We start from the raw sequence: 21,429 nt of genomic DNA on the forward strand, positions 1-21,429 counted from the left end.
AGGCGAGAGAGCAAGTCGAATGGTGGGCTCAGCGGGGTCGAGCGAGGGGGCTTCTGGCGAGTCCCTCTGTGGCGAAGTTGGAGCCTCCATCTGTGTCTACTGCTGTGGCGTAAGAAGGGGACGACGGGAGGGTGTTGCAATAGGGCGTGCCAACACTGCTCCAAGGAATTGAAAAAAATGCCGAAAGTGCCGAATCTGCAGGGAGTAACCGAGGCGGAGGACCCACAACTGACAGGCGAACTGGCCGATTCAGGGGGGGGGGGGGGGGGGGGGGGGGGGGGGGGGGGGGGGCACGAAACAGCTGGGGCTGAGGGCGTGCGGCGGTAGCAAGGGCTGAGAGCGGGCGGACGGGCTAGACAGGGGCAGTGCGAAGGAGGGGCAACGGGGGCTGAGTACAGCGTGAGGAAGGGCAATGGGCAGCACGGGGGAGGAGGGGGGCTGGGTGGCAATGTTGTAGCGTGAGAGTACAGCAGCAGCGAACGCGCTAGATTCAGCTCAGGTATCCAAATGCATTCACTTATCAGAACCATGCGAGGAACCTAAACCGACATACATTGCCACAAACCTCACCAAGGAAGAAGAGTGTTAGAACGTCATCCTAGCATAGGGAGGACATCAACATAATGTCAATCCGAGGAGTAGGATCCAGCTAGGGCATGGAAACACACAAGTGGCTTGTGCTTGCCAAATGGAGGATTAGAAGGTGAAACCTACACACAAAGAAAGCTACGGAGAGGTTATGATGTTGCTACGATGAGTGAGCACACTACTTACTCTACCATTCGGCCTAATCTCTCATACACAAGCTTAATCATGCACTACTCTAATCCAACTCTAATCAAGCACACAATGAGCATAGAATAGCCTAGAATGACCACACCGGGCACCAACACTCTACACAAGCCTACACACACTTAGTAGCATGCTTAAACAAGAGGGAAATATGAAAAAAGAGAGAGATTAATCAACAAATCAGCCACTAATCTTTGATTAATCAAGCATTGATTACACCATGAGCAAATGAGAGAGAAGAGGTTAGAGTTTAGCTATTGGCATGAGGCCGAATCGTCCATGCACGCGCGTAGGAAGCTCAAGAACTCCATAGCCATCTCCTTCTTCACAAATCTTATCTCAAGTGAGTAAGAATCCCCTTTCACATTGTGTGTTTTGAGTTATATACTCTCTAGGCTTTTTAGAAGTGGCCGGGCACTCAAATGGCCAAACTCACTTAATCTGCTATCTGCACTGCCCAGGATCTAAATATAGCTCAATGCTTACAACTTGGAACTCTTGATGAGCCCAAAACATAATTACAACCCGCATTTGTGGTCATTTGACGGAAAATCCTAAAACTCAAGTGTTCGTCAATTGTGACCGTAACTCCATAGATAGTCATCAATTCCAACTCTTCTCTGCATCTGTTGCTTGTATTTGCTTCATCTTCATCTTTACTTCGCATCCGCATCATCTGGCCTCGTTAGCATTTACCAATAATAGTAAATAGCATCTTTGAATGGTCCGTTTGGCCATTGTTGACTTAACCACCAAACACTCCCCCCATCCGATTTCAGTGCACGTCCTCGTGCGCTACCTGGTTGGCTTGCACTGGAGAGATTTGAAATTGGTGGTAATGTTGTTCTGAAGAGCTCTAAGCTGTTGGGTTGACTTGTTGGTGAATATGAGATTAGTGATTTGGGCTCAAGTAAAAGCAATTGGCTTGATTTATTATGGGAATAAAGAAAAATAAAAGGATATGTATAGTGCGTTAGGGTCTGGAAACCCTGGCTGACCAATGGGAAAAAACCTCATGGGAAAAAGTGTCCAAAGGTATGTGATCTTATTATGGGAATATACAATGGTGGGTGTTTAGGGACTGAATTGATTGGGCTTATATAAATAATGTGAAAGTGAATTGTTTAAGCCTTCTGTCCCTTGAAAAGGGTCGATGATCTGCCTTGATTCTGGAGTTGTTTTGTTGCTGCCTAAACCTACAAGGTGTGTGCATGGGTGGAACAATAAAGTGTGCGTAATGCAAATGTCCAATTATGGGACATTCGATATGCTTGCACAGATTTATTCATGGGTAAGATTATGCTGTGCGAGAGAAGTGTATTGATGGGTGCTCCTTAGAGTTTAATGTAGCTAAAAAAGTAAATTAAATTCACTTTACTAGCTTCCATTACTCTTGAGAAGGTCGTTGATGCAATGGTTACCACTCTCCGAATGTGTGCAAGTTCGTGTGTGTTTTGTTTCGAACACTTCGCCTCTCCACCATGATTAAAATAATAAATTGACTATGCTCACCTATTCAGAATGAGCGACTTGATATAATTATGCTCAACTCTTCCAGCTTGAGCTGTAGCCTAATTAGCTAGACTCATAGACCACAGAAAAATATTAGGACTCGAAGCTTAGGTCTAACGCTTTGCTCATTTATTGGCTCAGCTGCCCGACTCTTTTTTTTTTTGTGACTTGACTTGACTTGACTACTGTCTTGAGCTCTCAACAAAGTATATATCTAGACATTTAGAGCTCAGATCCTCAAAAAAAGGGTTATTAAAGGACCATATTGGCAAAGTAGGTTTTTTTTGCCAGACCTGGGTGACCTTGGTTGTCAAAATTGCTTGTGGTAACTTTTGGTCTATTATCTGAGAAGTTTGGCTAGTCTCATTTTGTTGGAAATGGGAGATGACTTTAATCTTCTTCTACTCGTTTGTCTGCTTTGGCACCCATACGTATCTGCTATTTGTTGTTGGCTTATTTTTACAGACGACATATTGAATTTTTGGACCTGTAACCTTTATTTGTCGGTGTTTGTAGCTGAAATTATCTTCAAGTTGTGTAAAATCTGGTCTTGGTGCCTTGGCTAGCCAGATTTTTTTTTTCCGTCTGTAATATCCTTGTGCTTGAAGTATATTTGATGGCACAAATATTTTTGTATGTACTTTTGTATTCGGCTGTATCTGTTCCGTGCCATTTTTGGGAATCACGGTTGGTAAATTCCCTTGAAGATATGTAGGCCTTCTAGATTGTGAATCGTTTTTGAACTTGTTTCTAGCCCTGTTGTTCGATCTCCTATTTTGAGTTGAATTTAATCTTGATTTACCTGTTTGTTGTTTTGGTTTGAAGTTATTTGCTACTGTATAGCCTGATATCTTTGGTTTGGGTAACCAAACATTTGGTTTACCCCTGTAGTAGTCTTGCTCTTCTAAGCTGTACTGGGAGGCAATCCATCCCATTTGTTTACCTGAATTGCTAAGAGCAGGATCATTTACCCAAACTGGATCTTTGACATTGATGTCATTGGCTGCAACATAGGTTTTGATGTGCTACTTGTGTCTTTGTTTACACTGAGTTGGGTATTTTGGCTGAAAGACCTTTTTATACTCTTGTCGAGGTTGTTGGTCTTGGTTTCCCTGGGGTGCTGAAGCCACTGTTGTTTGCTTTGATTGTTTAACTGCATTTGTGACCTCCTTGTTGGACTTTTGTTCTTCAGAGGAAGAGGTTAAGCCTCCTTGGACTTTTGCTTTTCCCTTGTCTTCTGATGATAAACGTCGAGATGTAATTACTTGGGATGTTTGTACCTTTTCTTGTTGATGACATGCTTTGGTGATTTTTGCTTTTAAACTGACTTGAACCGTCTTTTGTGACTCTATTTTTGAACAACTGTTTGAGTCTTTAGTTTCCTCTGCCAGCTGGACAGAAGTAAGTTGACTTTTTTTTTCAAATGCAATGCTTACCGTGGCCTTTGGTTCACATTGCTCTTTATTTATCTCTTTGTTTGTCTTTAAATAGGCTCCATGTGCTTGATGCCCCATTTGCTTCTGATTGTTCAAGTTAATTATGATTTGTGTCACCTTTGGCTCTTTGGCATTTTCCACTGGCGAGACAAATATTAGGATCTGACTTTATGACCGGCTCTGTTTTTTTATTCTTGCCATCATTTGAACACATTGAGATGTCTTTTTCTTGGTTTTGATATTTGATCTCTGTCTCTGTTGAAATCTTGGGTACATCCCTTAGCGATGAACTATCTGTGCTATTAGCATTATTATGTAGAATCTTTGATTCCACATTTCTGCTTCTTGAAATCTTCAGTGGCAAGTCCTTGAATTCCCATCCCTTCTCTGGTTCTGGGTCACAGATAATTTCTTCACCCACTTCCTCTGACATTGAGTTCGCTGCATCCTTGTCGGATCTTTCGACTTCAGGCCTGAAAAATTCCAAGCTGACCATCTGTTGTAGCTGATCTTTTTTGGCAGCTTGATTTTCAATTGAAATATCATTGACGCCTTTGACCTCCAATATTTTAGTCATCAGTTTGTCTCTGGTATCCTTTGACAAGATATGCTTTCTTTCTGTTGACTTTCGACTTGGAGACGTCTGCTTTATTGATTCTGTTGCTTGCAGTCTAATACTGTCTTGGTTTTGCTGCTTCATCATATCTAAGTGCATCTTTACTGGGCAATTGGGTATTAGATGATTAATGCCACATCCATAGCAATGCACATCTATTCCTATTTGTTCTATACCTGGTCGAGGTATCTGTTCATAATATTGTTGGTATTTGTTGCCCATAGTATCTTTGATCAAATAGGTCATCAGCATGACATGTAGATACTTGAAAACCAACACTGACGCTGGCTTTGACTGACTGCCCTTATCTTTTTCGACTGTGGCATTCTCAAGAAGCTTGTAATAGCTTCCATTGTAACCCTCGTAGATGGTCGTTTCAGCCCCTGCTTCTGTGACCAACTTTAATTCTATGTCTGTTATGAACATGTGATCCTTTATCTGTGGCTTCTGTATAGTCTTAGGACTTTGTTGTCGCTTCGATCCTGTATTTGGCTTTTGTTGTCCGCTGATTTGTAAGAGAGTATTGTGACTCTCTTTTACTGTTTGCAGTTGATAGGGTTGTTCTGATTGCAGTAAGTGAGGTGGAGATTGGACTCCCCCCATCCGAGAGTGTTCCCTATCTGTAAGAGGCATCTTCCTTATGCCAGATGTGGATATTTTAGCTTTTTCATCTAGCTCAGCTGATTGATCTAGGTCTTTGTGACGTCGTGCTATCTCAATAGCTGATTCGTCCATTGATTGTACGTGTTTTTGTGCTGGTACATTTTGTGGTGCATGTGTAGTGTTCTGTACCTGTGACTGTTGTATTGTGGCACTCATCTGTGTAATGAAAGAAGTTGAATTGTGCTCATAAAAATTCAAAGTCTGATCATGTTTCAGTGGAAGCCTAGAGCTTTTAAAGTGCACTTCCCTATCTTCTAGTGATTGACTTTGTGCAATAGTGTCAGTGTGACCAATATTTAAGTGGTTAGATATCATTTCATCATGTGTCCGTTGCTCAATTTGGTCTTGTGGAGTTGAAGGTGACAAGATGAAAGCTGCAGCTCTTTCCGAGAATTAATATAAGATCTAATTCATAGCATCTTCCATCTATATCATAGCTCCTGTCCCCAATGCGCGTTGCCCATAGTGTCCTAGGAACTGACTCGCAAAATGTCCTTACCCCCGTGACTTGAACCCATCTTTGTCCATCAGAATCTACATAAATTGGATCTTTCCATCTTGTTTCGTTGATCCAATGAAGGGCTATTGGTTTAGATTTCTTGTTGACTTTTGAAGTGGTTGAAGGCAACCTTCGTTTCAACATGGCTTCAAGGAATTCCTTCCTACTGACTGTGTCTTCATTTTTTGGCAGATTGATTATAGTAGGCCTAGTCTCTTGAGTGATTTCTTTGTTCTGAGCTACCACTGTATCTGCATTGGAAGCTAAAGGTAAGCTCATTATCAAGCGGTAAATATTACCACTTGTCGAAATGTATTTGTAACCCAACTTTGAACCATCTTCCTGTCCTATGAAGCATTGATCTGGCTCTTCCGTCGCTTGTTGAGGTGTTTCTGCTTTGTACCATCTACCCTCCATATATCTCTATGGAGAATACTACAGTTTTTGTCCTTGTAATTTGACTTTATCAAGTGCACAGTGACTCGGCAACTGCTAACCTTTGGAAGATCTTGCCTGTGCAATTTTATTATGTCCAACTCACTACCTGGTTTGAGCTTCATGTACACCGATCCTAAACAATCTTCCATTAGGTTCTTTTGTGAATTAGCCATGTTGGTAGCTTCTTCTACTTCCACTACCTGTATTGTCGGGCTTTTCAGAGCATTTTGCTTGGACTTTAGATAGCGATTGTGTGTGATAGCGGGAAAAAGAGCAGTGCAATCGGGTGGCCTCTGTACTCGTGCACACTCCACAAACCACGCCTCATGCAAACAAGCAAAGAACAAAACAAAGGGGGCACCACCCTAAATTAAGAGGTTTAGGGACCTCACACATAGTGCACATAGGCAAGTGAGACTTCTGGCATTATGATGGCATCAAAACATATGGCAAAACACATAGAAACGAAGCTTAGGGACCTTATGTAGCATATATATACACAAGACATCAGCTTAACAATACAACGGCATCTGATCATACATAACAAGGATATAGAGAAGCAAGCCAAGGATGGCATAATCCCTTGTCAAAAACAATCAACCCAGCAAGTAGGTATGATCCTACTAGCAACACATCAATACCTTAGAGAATGATGGCGAGGATGGTGGCCATGGAGCATGAGAGAAGACTCCTTATTTAGGTTTTAGGGCTAGTAATGTAGCATACTAGAGGGAGAGAGAGAGAGGGAGAGAGAGTAGAGCTCCATCCATAGCTCCTCGTTGTGAGCAATGTCGTCATAGCTTCGTTGCTTGGTGAAGTGGGTGAAGTGTTGGTTTTGAGTGAGAGAAGGCCTCCTTATATAGGTTTCTGAGAGGGTTTAGGATTAGGGATAAACATGCTTAAATCCGCTGATTGGGGTTACTTTTTGCTTAGGGTGGTCAACAGATTGAGGTCACGTGATATGTCACCATCAAGATATTCTCTAGAGTGATGTGAGAGGGGAGGGTAAATGCTGATTTTTCTGATTGTGACACATGGGGATAAGGCCTTGACCAGCATTTAAGAGCAGGTAAGGTGGCTGTTGAACCTGGAGGTTCTGCACATGTCAGGGGGGGACCTGCTGGGTCCTCCTGAATATCAAATTCTCAAAAAATCCTCAACCATGGCTTCTTTTGACATGTGTTCTTTGAAAAAATCAGCATGTCTCTTTTCAACTCAAAAGTCTTTATCCCTGTTGACTCACCTTTACCATAAGATTTTCTCCTTTTCTCCTCCTGTAATCGCATTGTTGATGCCCAATCACTGCTTCTAGTAACAGTGAACTGTTACCTACCAAATACTTATGGTGCAGTAAAAAATATTTACCATGGGTAAAAAAAGTTACTGTAGGTAAAAAGTGATTTTTATTTACCATGTAGGTGAAAAATATTTACTGTAGGTAAAAAATATTTACTGTGGTAAAAAATATTTACTGTCGGTAAAAAAGTGAAAATGGAGTATGCTGTGCTGTGAGTCCACACGAACATCCTCGGGTAAATTTCACTAGAAATCCACACCTAGAATGGGCTATTCTGTAAGATATAGGTTGTAGGCATGCATAAGAGCTCGTTCTCACGTATCTTCTGTCCATGGCACTTTTTACTCTTTGGTGCTTGTGAAGTAGATTTTTCTTCTCTTTCGAGATCCCTTGGACTAGAGTATCTTCATCTCCCCAACAACTGACTGTTCCTTTATTGCATCTTCCAAAGGGGTCCTAAAAACCATGCATCATATAGCCCTCCCCCTTAAGCTAGAGGTATTTGATGCCTCTAGTTGTAGGTTGTGCTACAATAGGGTTCTCTTGAATACTTACCCACCTGGTACCAATTGAATTTGCCATGTTACTGCTTTCTTGGCTGATGCACCCTGTTTAGTCCTTTTTGATGAATAATTGTATCCATCCATGACTAACAACTGGTCTCCTAGACCCTTGAAAGCCATACCCCATCCATTGTCAATATCCACTTTCACTGGTAGCATTCTCTTTTTTTCTTTTTTTCTTCTCTTTTTTTCCTTTTTTTTTTTCTTCTTTTTTTGTCTTCTCTTTTTTTTTTTTGAAACGACTATGTACATGATTGTTACCTTAGTTGGAGCTCGAATATGATGAGCTCTCCTCTGAACCATCCTTAGCATTGATTTCACCAGCATATGGCTGTGAAAGACGACATTGGTAGGCCTTCAATCGCCAACCATTTACCGGGGTCTGATGTACCTTACCATCTAGGTCACCTAGTTGGTAACTACCATTTGAGAACCTCTGTATCACTACAAAAGGGCCTTCCCACTTAAGCAAGAACTTACCATCCTTCCTGCGATCAAAGCGATTGTCGTATCTGAGCACTAAAGATTCTTCCTTGATACTTTTCTTGACAAGGTTGCGATTGAACTTCTTTCGTTTCTTCTCTGCCTGGGCTGAATAGTACTTCACTGCTGACTCTCGATCTAGCCCTAACCTCTCCAAATCGATGATTCTTCCTTCCACCTGCTTCTCCTGACTATCCTCTTGATGTGCTTTTAGAACTTGGAGACTCGCTAGCTCCACTTCTATAGGCAATAGTGCCTCTTGCCCGTAAACCAAGTGAAAAGGTGTATACCCCAAGGATGTTTTAAAGGATGTTCTATAGGCCCAAAGTGCTGCATCTAGGTGTTTGTCCCATGCCTTAGGATGTAAATGCACTTGCTTAGTGATGATTTTACATATAAGACCATTTACCTTTTCCACAAGACCATTGCACTGAGGGTAGTATGGTGTAGAGTGCCTGCACTTGATATTTAACCTGCTCATTAACTGCCCGACTAAATCAGCTCGAAATCTCGGTCCCCTATCCGAGAGAATCTCCAAAGGTGTGCCAAAACGGCAACAAAGGCATTCAAGAATGAAATCACTCACGTCCTTGGCTGTGATGCACTTTGTGGGACGAGCTTCTGCCCATATGGTCATGTACTCCACCCCCATAATGATGTATTCCTTCCCTGATTGAGTGCAAGGTAGTGGCCCTATTGCATCTATCTCCCATTTTTCAAATGGCCCATAGGTTTTGATTGGATGCTGATTTTCATGGGTAAGACGCCTTGGTCCAGCTTTTTGGCAAACCTCACATGTGAGGCACCAATGTTGTACATCTCGATGGAGGCTTGGCCACGTGAACCCTGCTTGTAAAATATTTCTGCTAGTAATCTCTTGTGTAAAGTGGCCACCACACACACCTTCATAACAACTAAACAAAATATCCTTTATCTCTTGGGATGCAGGAACTCTCCTTAAGTCAGCATCTTTCCCTCTACAATACAGGTCCTCATTCACTAAGCTATAGCTGGTAGCCTTTTTTTCCAACCACCTACGTTCACTTTTACTCATACCAGAGGGTGCTTCACAATGCTCAAGAAAGTAAAGTAAATCATGCAGCTTCTCCTTTCCCTGGTATAAAGGACTTTTCACAAGGATAGCACCTACTATGAGAGTTTGTAGTTCTTCACCTGCTAAGGCATCTGCTTCTTGATTTTGATCTCTAGGTACAAAGTGCACTCGAACTTCTTTAAAACCCTTCAACAAGGCCTTTGCTTCCCTCATCTTAACAGACAATTTGTCATTTTTATAGGCCCATACACCAACCATTTGCTTAACAATCAACATGGAGTCACCAAAAACATTTAGCTTTGTGATGCCCTGAGAAAGACAACATTGCAACCCTAAAACAAGGGCATGGTACTCTGCCTCATTGTTAGAATGAACCTCTTTTAGATGAAACCCTTTTGCAAAGATCTTCTCCTTCTTTGGACCTAATATTACTATGCCTGCTGATGCCTTATCTTTGGTCCTCTTGTAAGCCCCATCAAAATACAGACTGTGTGCTCCCAGTAGAACTTCAGGCTCCGGGATAGGCGGTACCTTACTAGGTGCCTCTTTCTTGGACTTCTCATAACACCTTTGTGTGAGGACATCTGCCAAACAAGCATGGGTGGAATCCTCTACTTGTAGTGTGTAGTCAAAGTCTTGAAGCTACACCACCCACTTTGCTATTCTTTGAGACAATTCCATGTGTTATAGGGCATATGTAAAAACCTCCTCAATTGTGATCACCACAAATTGTCTCGGAAGTAAGTAAGCCCGAAACTTCTCCATTGCAAACTTAAGAGCTAGCACCAATTGCTCAGTTGCACTGAAACCCTTTTCAACAGCTGTCATCACTCTACTAGAGAAGTAGACTGGTCTCATGAGAGATGTCTTTGGGTCTTTTTGCATAAAGACAGCTCCTAGAGCTTCTGGACCTACACTAGGATTTACATAGAATAATTCATCCCATGTGGGTTGTAGGACGACAGGCAATGAGCTCAAAATGGTTTTAACTTCTTGAAAGCACCTTTCACCCTCCTCACTCCATGCCAATGTAGTGTGTTTAGTGAGCTGCTGCAAAGGATAGATTGCCTGAGAAAGGAGATGTATGAATCATCCCATGTAGCGAACCTTTTGAATGAAGGAGACTAGTTGCTTCACGTTTGAAGGAGTAGGTAAAGCTAACAATGTCTTTACCTTTTCAGGGGCAGCCTCAATACCATCTTGAGACACAACATGGCCTAGTAGAGTGACCTTGCTCTCACCTATGTGGCACTTGTCTTTATTCAATTGCCCACCCAATTGGGCCAGACGGGTGAAACCTTCATCAACCTTGGACATATGTACTTCCCTAGAGCTGTAAATGCAAAAATCATCAATGAAGACTCGTATGGACTTACCAAAGTAAGGTTGAAACACCAAGTTCATAAACGTCTGGAAAGTAGCTGGGGCATTAGTTAAACCAAAAGGCATAACTCTATAAGCAAAACACCCCCAAGGTGTTATGAAGGTAGTCTTTCTTTGGTCTTCATCTGCAATTCTGATTTGGAAGTAGCCTGAGTACCCATCACACACTATGTACCTTTCATGACCAGCCACTTCATTTAGTATTTCATCTTGAAAAGGCAAAGCAAAATGGTCCCTTTTTGTGGCTGCGTTTAGAGGCTTGTAATCCACACATACCCTCCACTTCCCATTTTTCTTTGGTGCTACCACAACTGGAGACACCCACTCAGAATCTTCCACTAGGTAGATAAATCCTGCCTTGAGTAATCTTTTTACTTCTTTTAAGAGTGTATCTTGTTGCACTAGCCCTAATCTCCTTAGCCTTTGCACCACTGGTTTGGCACCTTCCTTTAATTGGATATGGTGTTGGGTTACCGTCACTCCTTTAATGTGCTCGTAATCAGTTATAAAGAGGCCAACATGCTTCTTTAGTACCTGCAAATAGGGTTCTCTCTCTTCTTCTAGTAGGTCCTTAGCTAGCATCTCCTCTAAGCCTGTGGCTTCTTCCTTGTTTAGAGAGTCTTGACCACCTTCTCCTTCTGGGTTTCGCAGTATTATACCCATGACTTCCAAAGAGCTAGCATCCTCCTCGAATGACTCATCCTCAGATGAAGAGCAGCTGCTTGTGCTCCATTCATCCATAGAAGTCTCCATCTCTAGGTCTTGTTGTCTACCCTGCTTCATGTCATACACAATTTTTTGTTGCTTGCCACCTACCTTATGATTTGGTCGCAACTCAAGGGAACCTGTCTCCCAATCTTGCCTAGCTTTCATAGCCATAAGCCAAGGTCTTCCAAGGATTAGCGGATAGCCCTCCCCCTTAGTTGGGATCACATAAGCATCAATTGAGATTGCCACACCAAAAGCTGAAACCTTCACTCCATTAACCTTTCCCACACAAGCCACCCTTACATTATTTTCCATCTTAGCTTGTAAGGAAGTTTGCTCGTTTACTTCCAAACCCAACCTGTGCATTAATTTCTCTGTCATAATACAAATCTCGACTCCACCATCTACGTACACATTGGAGACTCGCTGACTCTTAATCTCTGCATCAATGACTGGCACGATATCCTTCATGCCTCTTGCACTAATAGACCCAACTGACTTTGCCTTAGCCCTCCTGGTGCTGACCATCTTAGACCAGGTTCTACGCATCTTTGGGGAAAGGTGGAGGAGTTGCTGCCATGAAATCTTTGGTCCTTGCTTACTCACATCTGCTACCAGGTCGTAAGGTATGGATCCTACCCCAAGTGGAAAGTCTTCTACTCCTATGTGCCTCCTTGACCTACTCTTCCTTTTCTTGTCTCTTATCACTTGGGAGGAACCCTCATTCCCTTTATCCGGCTCTGAAGCTTCCATTTCATCAGTTCTTTGTCTCCTAACTCTCTTTATTGGCATGGCAACAGCTTCCTCCATTTTTTCTTTCCCTTTATCCTTACCATTGTCAAGACTTATGACAGAGACAGCCCTGTCCTCCCCTCCCGATGGTAGTGGAGGGATCTCTGCTGGTGCTTGTGGTGGTGGAGGAGGGGGTCTCAATATTTGGATTGGTGGAGCCACGTGTGCATTTTGTCCATTTAGGGGCCTAGCTCGAGGAGGAGTGACTTGCTGGCGAGGAGGCCGTCTTTGATTACCATTTCCTTCATAGCGTCGTGGATGGGGGCAATAATACATGCCGTGACCTACCTCTCCACAGTTGTAGCAAATGTACTCACGTGCTTGCCTTTGTCCTTCTTGTCTATTTCGTTCATTTCTTGGCTGGGGAGCCCTTACACCTTGAACCAGATTGATGGACAGGCTCTCTAGTTGATTGGTGATTTGTTGAAGTAATTCTTGTTGAGAGGACTCTTGGTCTGTTGCTCCTATCCCTGCTACTACCCTTGCCGTAGGTTGAGCTAGCGGTGGAGGCTCCATTCCCCCTTGTAGTTGAGCTTGGAATTTTAACTTCCTATCCTTCTCCCTTGCATAAGTCATAGCTTTATCAAAGGTATCTGGGAATTTATCTTTTAACTTTTCTCGAAGGATGGGGTAAAGCCTTGCCAGGAAACAGTCCTTCTTTAGGCATTCTGGCGCCCTTTCTCCTTCACCTAGTGATGCACACCATTTCTCCCACAGGTTGGAAAACTTTCCTTCATAGCTTCTATAGTCATTGGGTGATGTTTGGCGTAGCTCTAAGAGTTGTCTCCATATCTCCTCTGGAGGCTCATGGCAGCGAAATTCTTCGATGAAGGCCATCTTTAAGAACTCCCATTCTCTTCTTTCTTCAGGTGCCAAAGTTTGATACCATAATTTTGCACGTTCCCTCAAGACCAAAGGAAAGGCCCTTAACTTAGTAACTTCATCATCCCTTCCCGATACCAGAAAGGCCATTTCCAAATTATCCAAAAAGTCTGGAGAAACCTCCCCAGGCTTACCATAAAAATTAGGGAAGGCCATAAGTGAGAGAGTAAACAATTACACAAACAGCTCCAATTTATTTTAAAATAGAGTATGGTAATTACAATTTGGAGCTTTAGCACAACTTAGCTCAAAATAGGATGAAGATTGACACATCAAAGGAATGGTAGTAATCTAGTAAGGGTAGAATGACAGGATGAGGAGAGCGCAAGATTTCCCCAAGTCTCTCGGCTCCAAACAACAGGGCTATTCTTTGCTGATAAAAGATTTTTCTATCAATACAAATATTCACACGGATATGACGCACAAAATGGAAAGGAAACATGCGGGGATCATCATTCTCATTATTGGCATCCATACTTACACACAAGAGCCTAGCTTAGTTGCACCACCTTGGGACCAGTGAGCCTGATCAGCCACAGAAGGTCAGCACCTCGGATCACTTCGACTCTTCCTGATGCATCTGTGAAGACGTTGTCAGGAGTTTTTTTGAGCAAGGGATTGCGCATATGTACATACCCATGCATGGTGCATCAAATAAAGTATTGCCCATTTTCCAGAGCCAGGTGGTTACGTGGGGCCCACATGTGTACAGGTAGAACACCATGTACATAGTGCATCGATTTTCATCGTTACTAGTACCATTGTGTTTTTCTACAATAAGGAGGAGTTGGTAGCGCGTAAAACTTCTCGAGGAAGCTATCTGCGGGCCGACGACGTGAGGTCAGCAGGTGCGTCAGATGGCATCTAGTGGCGTCAAGAGGTCGAACGGGGTCAATACTTGCACGCGGATGAGTACGGGCACGACGTGGGTGTTTGCTTGTGAGAATTATGCAGAAAGGTCATCATGAGGACTTTTTTTTGGGGCCACTTCACGTGGTGGCGAGATGCATTATTGGAAAAAAGCTGAGTGACAGGTGTGCGAATGATGCAAAAAGGTGACAATTATGCACTGCGAGGTCAGTTTTTGGCCTGTTCGGGGTCCGTTTGAGGTCATCTAAAAGGCCAAGGGTGCCCAACTAATAAAGCTAAGTGTGGGAACTGAAAAAACTGAGAGAAGACCAGAAAAAATGTGGAGAAGAGAGGAGGAACAACCGCAGGTGTGTTTTTGCTCATTTTGGAGCCTGTTTTGGCCGTAAACTGCTCATCCGAGGTCGGATTTGAGCACTTTGACATTGTAGACTGGGGTTTTGGGCCGTTCCGGACGCGATGGCGCTGTCCAATTTGCCAAATTCCTCACTCTTTTCCTGCTGTTTTTCTGTGTAAGTTTCTCCTATGAGCGAAGTTTCTGCTCTAGTTTGTGATTGTATCTGGCTTATTTTACCCATACTGTGTAAACTATTTTCCCCATTGGTATTGGGCTGAGTTTCATTGTATCTAAACATCAGAAATTCTCCTCTTTTGAGCTGAGTTTTTTGGGTGTGTGTGTGTGTGTGTGTTTGTGTGGAGTGGGCAAGTGGATAGTCTCTCTCCTCTCACTCCATAGGTGTGTTCCCTGTCTCGGCCAGGTGTGTTGTGTAAGCCGAGTGGTGCCCCATAGTGTGTGTGTATCTTCCCAAGAGTGTGTGTCGGGTCGTTATAGAGGCGCTGTGTGTGTTTTCATCCCGCTCACAACGTAAGGCATGATGGCAACACTTTGTACAATGCTGAGCCTTTTAGCAAGCAACAATTGGATGCTATTACCATAATCAGCATGACGAATGAAAGTGACACCATTAATGTGCAGCACATCATCAACTAAGATAGTTTCCTTAGATTGAGATAACTTCTTGAAAATTAGCAGCAAAGGTAGGGCAGGGAGGCTTTTCACCCGGTCTCCAAAGCACTTTGGACAATATCCAAAGTGATCTTCACGCGGACAGGAGGTTGGCTTGGGATTGGTGGTGTCTGGATTCACAAAGTGCATTGGGAGCACTCGTAGACGGGCGGCAATCTTGTAGGCAAGCCTTCGCCTCTTTGCTTCAGGAGGATTTAGGGGTAAGAGTCGTGGTTGCAAGTTGGAGGTTGAAGTTGGTTGCTCACTAGCCTTTTTCTTGCCTGTAGTGGTCATGTAATCCCTTATTAATGAGATTAAGCCAAATGTTACCTTACGCTTGAGCACGCGCTGCGGCCTTGGGCCACTTAGGTGTAGAGGTGATCTTCCTCCCGCTTGAGCACGCGCTGCGGCCTTGGGCCACTTAGGTGTAGAGGTGATCTTCCTCCTCTTAGTCGGCTCCTCAGGAAAGAGAGGTATGGTAATGCTTTCTCTTCCCTTAATGTGTGTCACAGTACCTTCGTGTATGTTGATGTAGAATATTTCAAGCTCGTGTGCGTTGGAGGTTTCTGGAGCACTCATAGGTTGAGAGGAGAGGTATATCAAGCTCTTCTTCTCACTCTCCTTCGTTGGCGACGATCACGAACAAGGCATGTAGAAGAACTTACTTCTTGAATTTCAATGACACTGCAACCTGGTAACAAGACCTCGATGAAATCTTTTAAGGCCTCTAAAGCCTCCTCCTCTTCTGTTCTCCAATTTGCAAACTCCTCACGCCATTTGTCCATGTTGTAGATTGCACATCTTCATTGCTTGTGGATTGAAGGTCTGTGTAGCCCTCCTCAGTGGGGGCACCAAAAATGATAGCGGGAAAAAGAGCAGTGCAATCGGGTGGCCTCTGTACTCGTGCACACTCCACAAACCACGCCTCATGCAAACAAGCAAAGAACAAAACAAAGGGGGCACCACCCTAAATTAAGAGGTTTAGGGACCTCACACATAGTGCACATAGGCAAGTGAGACTTCTGGCATTATGATGGCATCAAAACATATGGCAAAACACATAGAAACGAAGCTTAGGGACCTTATGTAGCATATATATACACAAGACATCAGCTTAACAATACAACGGCATCTGATCATACATAACAAGGATATAGAGAAGCAAGCCAAGGATGGCATAATCCCTTGTCAAAAACAATCAACCCAGCAAGTAGGTATGATCCTACTAGCAACACATCAATACCTTAGAGAATGATGGCGAGGATGGTGGCCATGGAGCATGAGAGAAGACTCCTTATTTAGGTTTTAGGGCTAGTAATGTAGCATACTAGAGGGAGAGAGAGAGAGGGAGAGAGAGTAGAGCTCCATCCATAGCTCCTCGTTGTGAGCAATGTCGTCATAGCTTCGTTGCTTGGTGAAGTGGGTGAAGTGTTGGTTTTGAGTGAGAGAAGGCCTCCTTATATAGGTTTCTGAGAGGGTTTAGGATTAGGGATAAACATGCTTAAATCCGCTGATTGGGGTTACTTTTTGCTTAGGGTGGTCAACAGATTGAGGTCACGTGATATGTCACCATCAAGATATTCTCTAGAGTGATGTGAGAGGGGAGGGTAAATGCTGATTTTTTGATTGTGACACATGGGGATAAGGCCTTGACCAGCATTTAAGAGCAGGTAAGGTGGTTGTTGAAACTGGAGGTTCTGCACATGTCAAGGGAGGACCTGCTGGGTCCTCCTGAATATCAAATTCTCAAAAAATCCTCAACCATGGCTTCTTTTGACATGTGTTCTTTGAAAAAATCAGCATGTCTCTTTTCAACTCAAAAGTCTTTATCCCTGTTGACTCACCTTTACCATAAGATTTTCTCCTCCTGTAACTGCATTGTTGATGCCCAATCACTGCTTCTAGTAACAGTGAACTGTTACCTACCAAATACTTATGGTGCAGTATAAAATATTTAACATGGGTAAAAAAAGTTACTGTAGGTAAAAAGTGATTTGTATTTACCATGTAGGTGAAAAATATTTACTGTAGGTAAAAAATATTTACTGTCGGTAAAAAAGTGAAAACGGAGTATGCTGTGCTGTGAGTCCACACGAATATCCTCGTGTAAATTTCACTAGAAATCCACACCTAGAATGGGCTATTCTGTAAGATATAGGTTGTAGGCATGCATAAGAGCTCGTTCCCACATATCTTCTGTCCATGGCACTTTTTACTCTTTGGTGCTTGTGAAGTAGATTTTTCTTCTCTTTCGAGATCCCTTGGACTAGAGTATTTTCATCTCCCCAACAACTGGCTGTGCCTTTATTGCATCTTCCGAAGGGGTCCTAAAAACCATGCATCAGTATGCATCATCCATGTAGCATGGAAAGTCTTTGAAATGACCTATTAACTCCAACCTGGCGCCAACTGTTTTGACTGTTATTAATGAGCTTGAAGTTGCATCATAACTGCTTTGATTTGCCGATGTTGCCATTGACTGTGGTTGTTGTATCTGCTGCTCCATTTTATCTTTCAACCCTATTATTGACCTGTTGAGCACTTGTATTCCCTTTTTCTAGCCTCTCCCACGGGTGACTAGTGGTTTTCCCGATCTATAATTTCAATCTGCTGGTAGTAGCAGCCCTTAATGATCAATTAGAAGGCCTAAAGACCGAATCCGATTCCATTTTTCAGCTTTTCGATGATGAATAGCTCACGTGCACTCGTGCCATCTCTAGGTCAACTTAAGCGGTCAAATTCAGTGCCTGGGTTGAGTCTAAGCGGTGGCCTAACTGCCAAATTTTTATCATGTACTTTGATTTTACTCTGCTCAAAGGCTTGCAAGTGTGTTTACTTATGAATGCCACTTAGATCTGGAATGAGGGATCTAGAAGTCTAGACCAAGTCTAGAACTAGATACGGCTAATGATTTAGTCAATAAATAACTCGCTAGGCCTTCTTGTAGGCACTCAATTTCTTAGGTAACAATGTCTCAAATGGCGCTCACTAGTCGATGCAATGGATGTAATAGGTTTCTCTCGTGTACAATGTGCACGCAGTGTACTATACAACCGGCAATGTGATCCAAATGCACGAAAATCCAAGCCCAGAGTATATCCCACAAGCACAGCTTTCCAATCCTATGCCCTTGTCCCGGCCTAGATGAGAGATTTTATAGAGTCGAAACTCTCAATGCAATATGTTTAATCATGAGCTCGCTGGCGAGTTGGCAAGGTATATGGGCAATTTGTGCAGAGCGTGATGCTGACGAAAAAGATGTGTGCGTGTTTTTTCAGCCAGGCCGAGATTAGCACTAGGAGGCGGTAGCTACGGGCTTGCGCGTGTGCAGGTGGGGCCGGCATCGGCAGCCAAGGCAAGACCAGGTAAACTGAGAGAGAGAGAGAGAGAGAGAGACGATATGTGTGTGACGTGGGCGCCAACAGGCTGTGTTTGAGGCACTAATTATGGGCAGGCTGCAACTACAAGGCAGAGGCGAGCTGCAAGACGCCAAGGAGATCAAGGGTGTGGTGTGTTAGTGTGGGCCAAGCCAGGCGGGCAAGGGACCTCGCGCAAGGCGGAGTGGGCCAGCAGCGATTTGGCGGGGTTGGGCACTAAGGCGCGTGACTAGGCGGGATATAGGGAAGCGGTGTGTGTGTGTGTGATGGTGTGGGCCAGGCCCGGCTACAGGGTCAAAAATCTGCCAGCGCTACAGGAGAGTACAGGCTGCGCGAACGTGTTTGTGCGGGGCCGACGTCGGCAGCCAAGGCGGGACCAGGCGGTGGGGTCGCGAATTGTGGGTGTGTTAGCGTGGTCCAAGCCTGCAGAGTCATGTGTGTGCTCCAATCAACACTAGTAGGTATTAATGGCTTTAGTAGGTAGTAATGCCAAGTCAAGCAGCTAGTGCGTAGCGTAGGTCAATACAGCAACGCGTAGGCGATCTCGGCAGCGTAGGAGAACAAGGCAGCGTAGGATGCGTAGGAGAACTAGGCTCTGCATTGAATGCGTAGGACGTCAAGCCGGGAGTGTAGCATGTGCGCGTAGGAGGACTCGGGCCAGCGTAAATCATGGTGCAACTGCAGTCGAGAGGCCAGATACAGGTGAGTTTTATTTTTTTATTTTTATTTAAAAAAAAACCAAAAATAATAAAAATCACACAAGTAAATTTTAAAAAAACACACATAAATCTTAACATAAATACAAAAACACACAAAAATACAAAACACATTAAAAAAATTCCAAGAATCATATAGTAATTCAAAGAATCACCAAAATTCAAAAACACTTACAATAATAAATTTATAAAATACACAAATAATCAAAAAACACTTACAAAATACCAAAATGAACACCAATAATAAATAAAAAACACATAGAAAATCTAAAAAACACTCAAAAAATCAAAACATGCACAAAATTACAAAAAAAACACAAAAAATACACAAAAATCATTCTAAAAAAAAACACAAAACAATCACAAAATACAAACAAAAATAGAAACACAGAAAAATAAATAAATACACAAATATAAATTTAAAAAAGAATCAAATCTTAACAAACAAAAAACCTAAAAAATGTAAAAAAATTTACACTAGCACGCAAAAACACTCAAAAACAAAAAAAAAAACCCCAGCACTCCACAATTCACTCGAATTAGGCGATTTATCAATTTTCTGAGCATAACTAGCACATTTGAGTAAGAATTAGCAAAAATTACCAAAAATTATCAGAAAATTCTCAAAAATTCTAGATCAGCCCACCGACCTAAAAATTCGCAATCAAGCAATCAAAACATTGAAATTGTTCACTTACTTAATCAAAATCGCACAAAACATCATTCATTAAGCACACAAATCATCTCGAAACTGCGCGTAAATGAACATAAAAATCACCCACTCTTGCACGATGATTAATCGCACTCAAAACAGCATTTTGCATCAAAACATCAATTCGAGCATCCAAATCTCAAATTTAATCAATCATTAACACGCTTTTTGCATCAAATCATGCACATAAGCATACATAACCAAATTTGACCGAATTTCGACAGCATTTCGGCATCACAACGGAATTAGAAAAACATAACCATAACTCATTGACGACCATAAGCAATCACATGCTTCTCATAAGAAAATTTGACTCCAAAACAGCCCCAAATTACCCCAAGGTAGGCACTTCCGCCTACACTCAAGCGGGCATAAACCGCACCTAGTTTTGCATTTTACGAATGTACTTGGTTTATGAACCAAACCTGCACCTAAAATCAGAGAATTAGAATTAATTTCAGCACCTTAATTGGCCACAAACTTAGCGATTAAGCACTTGATTAGTGCCCAACACACTAGTGTGTGTGTGTGTGTGTGTGTCGATCCCGTAAAATCACCTACACACAACCAACAAAAATATCAATGAGTAGCATCGTTTAGCATGAATGTAAACACATAATCATCATGGACATGCATCAAATAATCAATCCAATCAGCACTTTGCAAAATGCCCAAATAATTAGTGAAAAATTAGTGAATGAAATTAGTGAAAATTAGTGAATAATAGGTGATTTCGGCTACGATTTGCGCACAAATGCAGTAGGATATGAGTGTGTGGATCACATAGGCATATTGTCCATACACCCAACTCACTTTCTACTTGTGTGCATCACAAAAAACACTTATCAATCAATGGGAAATTAGCATCAAAGTTAGAGAAAATTAGTGAATTTGATGGTCAAAATTAGTGATCAAAGACAAGAACTAATGATGTGTGTGGGTTGTTTTGTGATGTTCTAAGCATAATCAATGCTAACCCAAGCACTAATCACACTAAAAACCACTCAATTAATCAACACACCTAATCTAAAAACTAACAAAATTAACAAAAAATTAGGAAAATTAGTGTCTCCTAATCACACCAATGGCACCTCTAGCTCAGGCAATCGCTCCCCGGCAATGGCGCCAATGTTAGAACTTCATCTTAGCATAGGGAGGACATCAACATAATGTCAATCCGAGGAGTAGGATCCAGCTAGGGCATGGAAACACACAAGTGGCTTGTGCGGGCCAAATGGAGGATTAGAAGGTGAAACCTACACACAAAGAAAGCTACGGAGAGGGTATGATGTTGCTACGAGGAGTGAGCACACTACTTACTCTACCATTCGGCCTAATCTCTCATACACAAGCCTAATCATGCACTACTCTCTAATCAATCACTAATCCAACTCTAATCAAGCACACAATGAGCATAGAATAGCATAGAATGACCACACCGGGCACCAACACTCTACACAAGCCTACACACACTTAGTAGCATGCTTAAACAAGAGGGAAATATGAAAAAAGAGAGAGATTAATCAACAAAACAGCCACTAATCTTTGATTAATCAAGCATTGATTACACCATGAGCAAATGAGAGAGAAGAGGTTAGAGTTTAGCTATTGGCATGAAGCCGAATCGTCCATG

At 42.6% G+C, this 21,429-nt stretch overlaps 1 protein-coding gene and 1 pseudogene across 1 annotated transcript; both read right to left on the reverse strand.

The window, feature by feature from the left end:
- Positions 1–3,837: 3,837 nt before the first annotated feature.
- LOC147424158 (uncharacterized) lies at positions 3,838–4,236 on the reverse strand. Its single transcript, XM_086501316.1, has one exon. The coding sequence runs from the start codon at positions 4,234–4,236 to the stop codon at positions 3,838–3,840; it is 399 nt and encodes a 132-aa protein (XP_086357442.1).
- A 73-nt stretch (positions 4,237–4,309) lies between these two features.
- Positions 4,310–17,497, reverse strand: LOC147424159 (uncharacterized; annotated as a pseudogene).
- Positions 17,498–21,429: the final 3,932 nt, after the last annotated feature.

This window comes from Adiantum capillus-veneris, chromosome 26 (genome assembly GCF_014529385.1).
Source record: "Adiantum capillus-veneris isolate H3 chromosome 26, ASM1452938v2, whole genome shotgun sequence".
NCBI lineage: Eukaryota > Viridiplantae > Streptophyta > Polypodiopsida > Polypodiales > Pteridaceae > Adiantum > Adiantum capillus-veneris.

Bases quoted from the DNA above. Each gene is read 5' to 3' on its own strand.
- LOC147424158 (XM_086501316.1), bottom strand. From the start codon at position 4,236: ATGGTCAGCTTGGAATTTTTCAGGCCTGAAGTCGAAAGATCCGACAAG.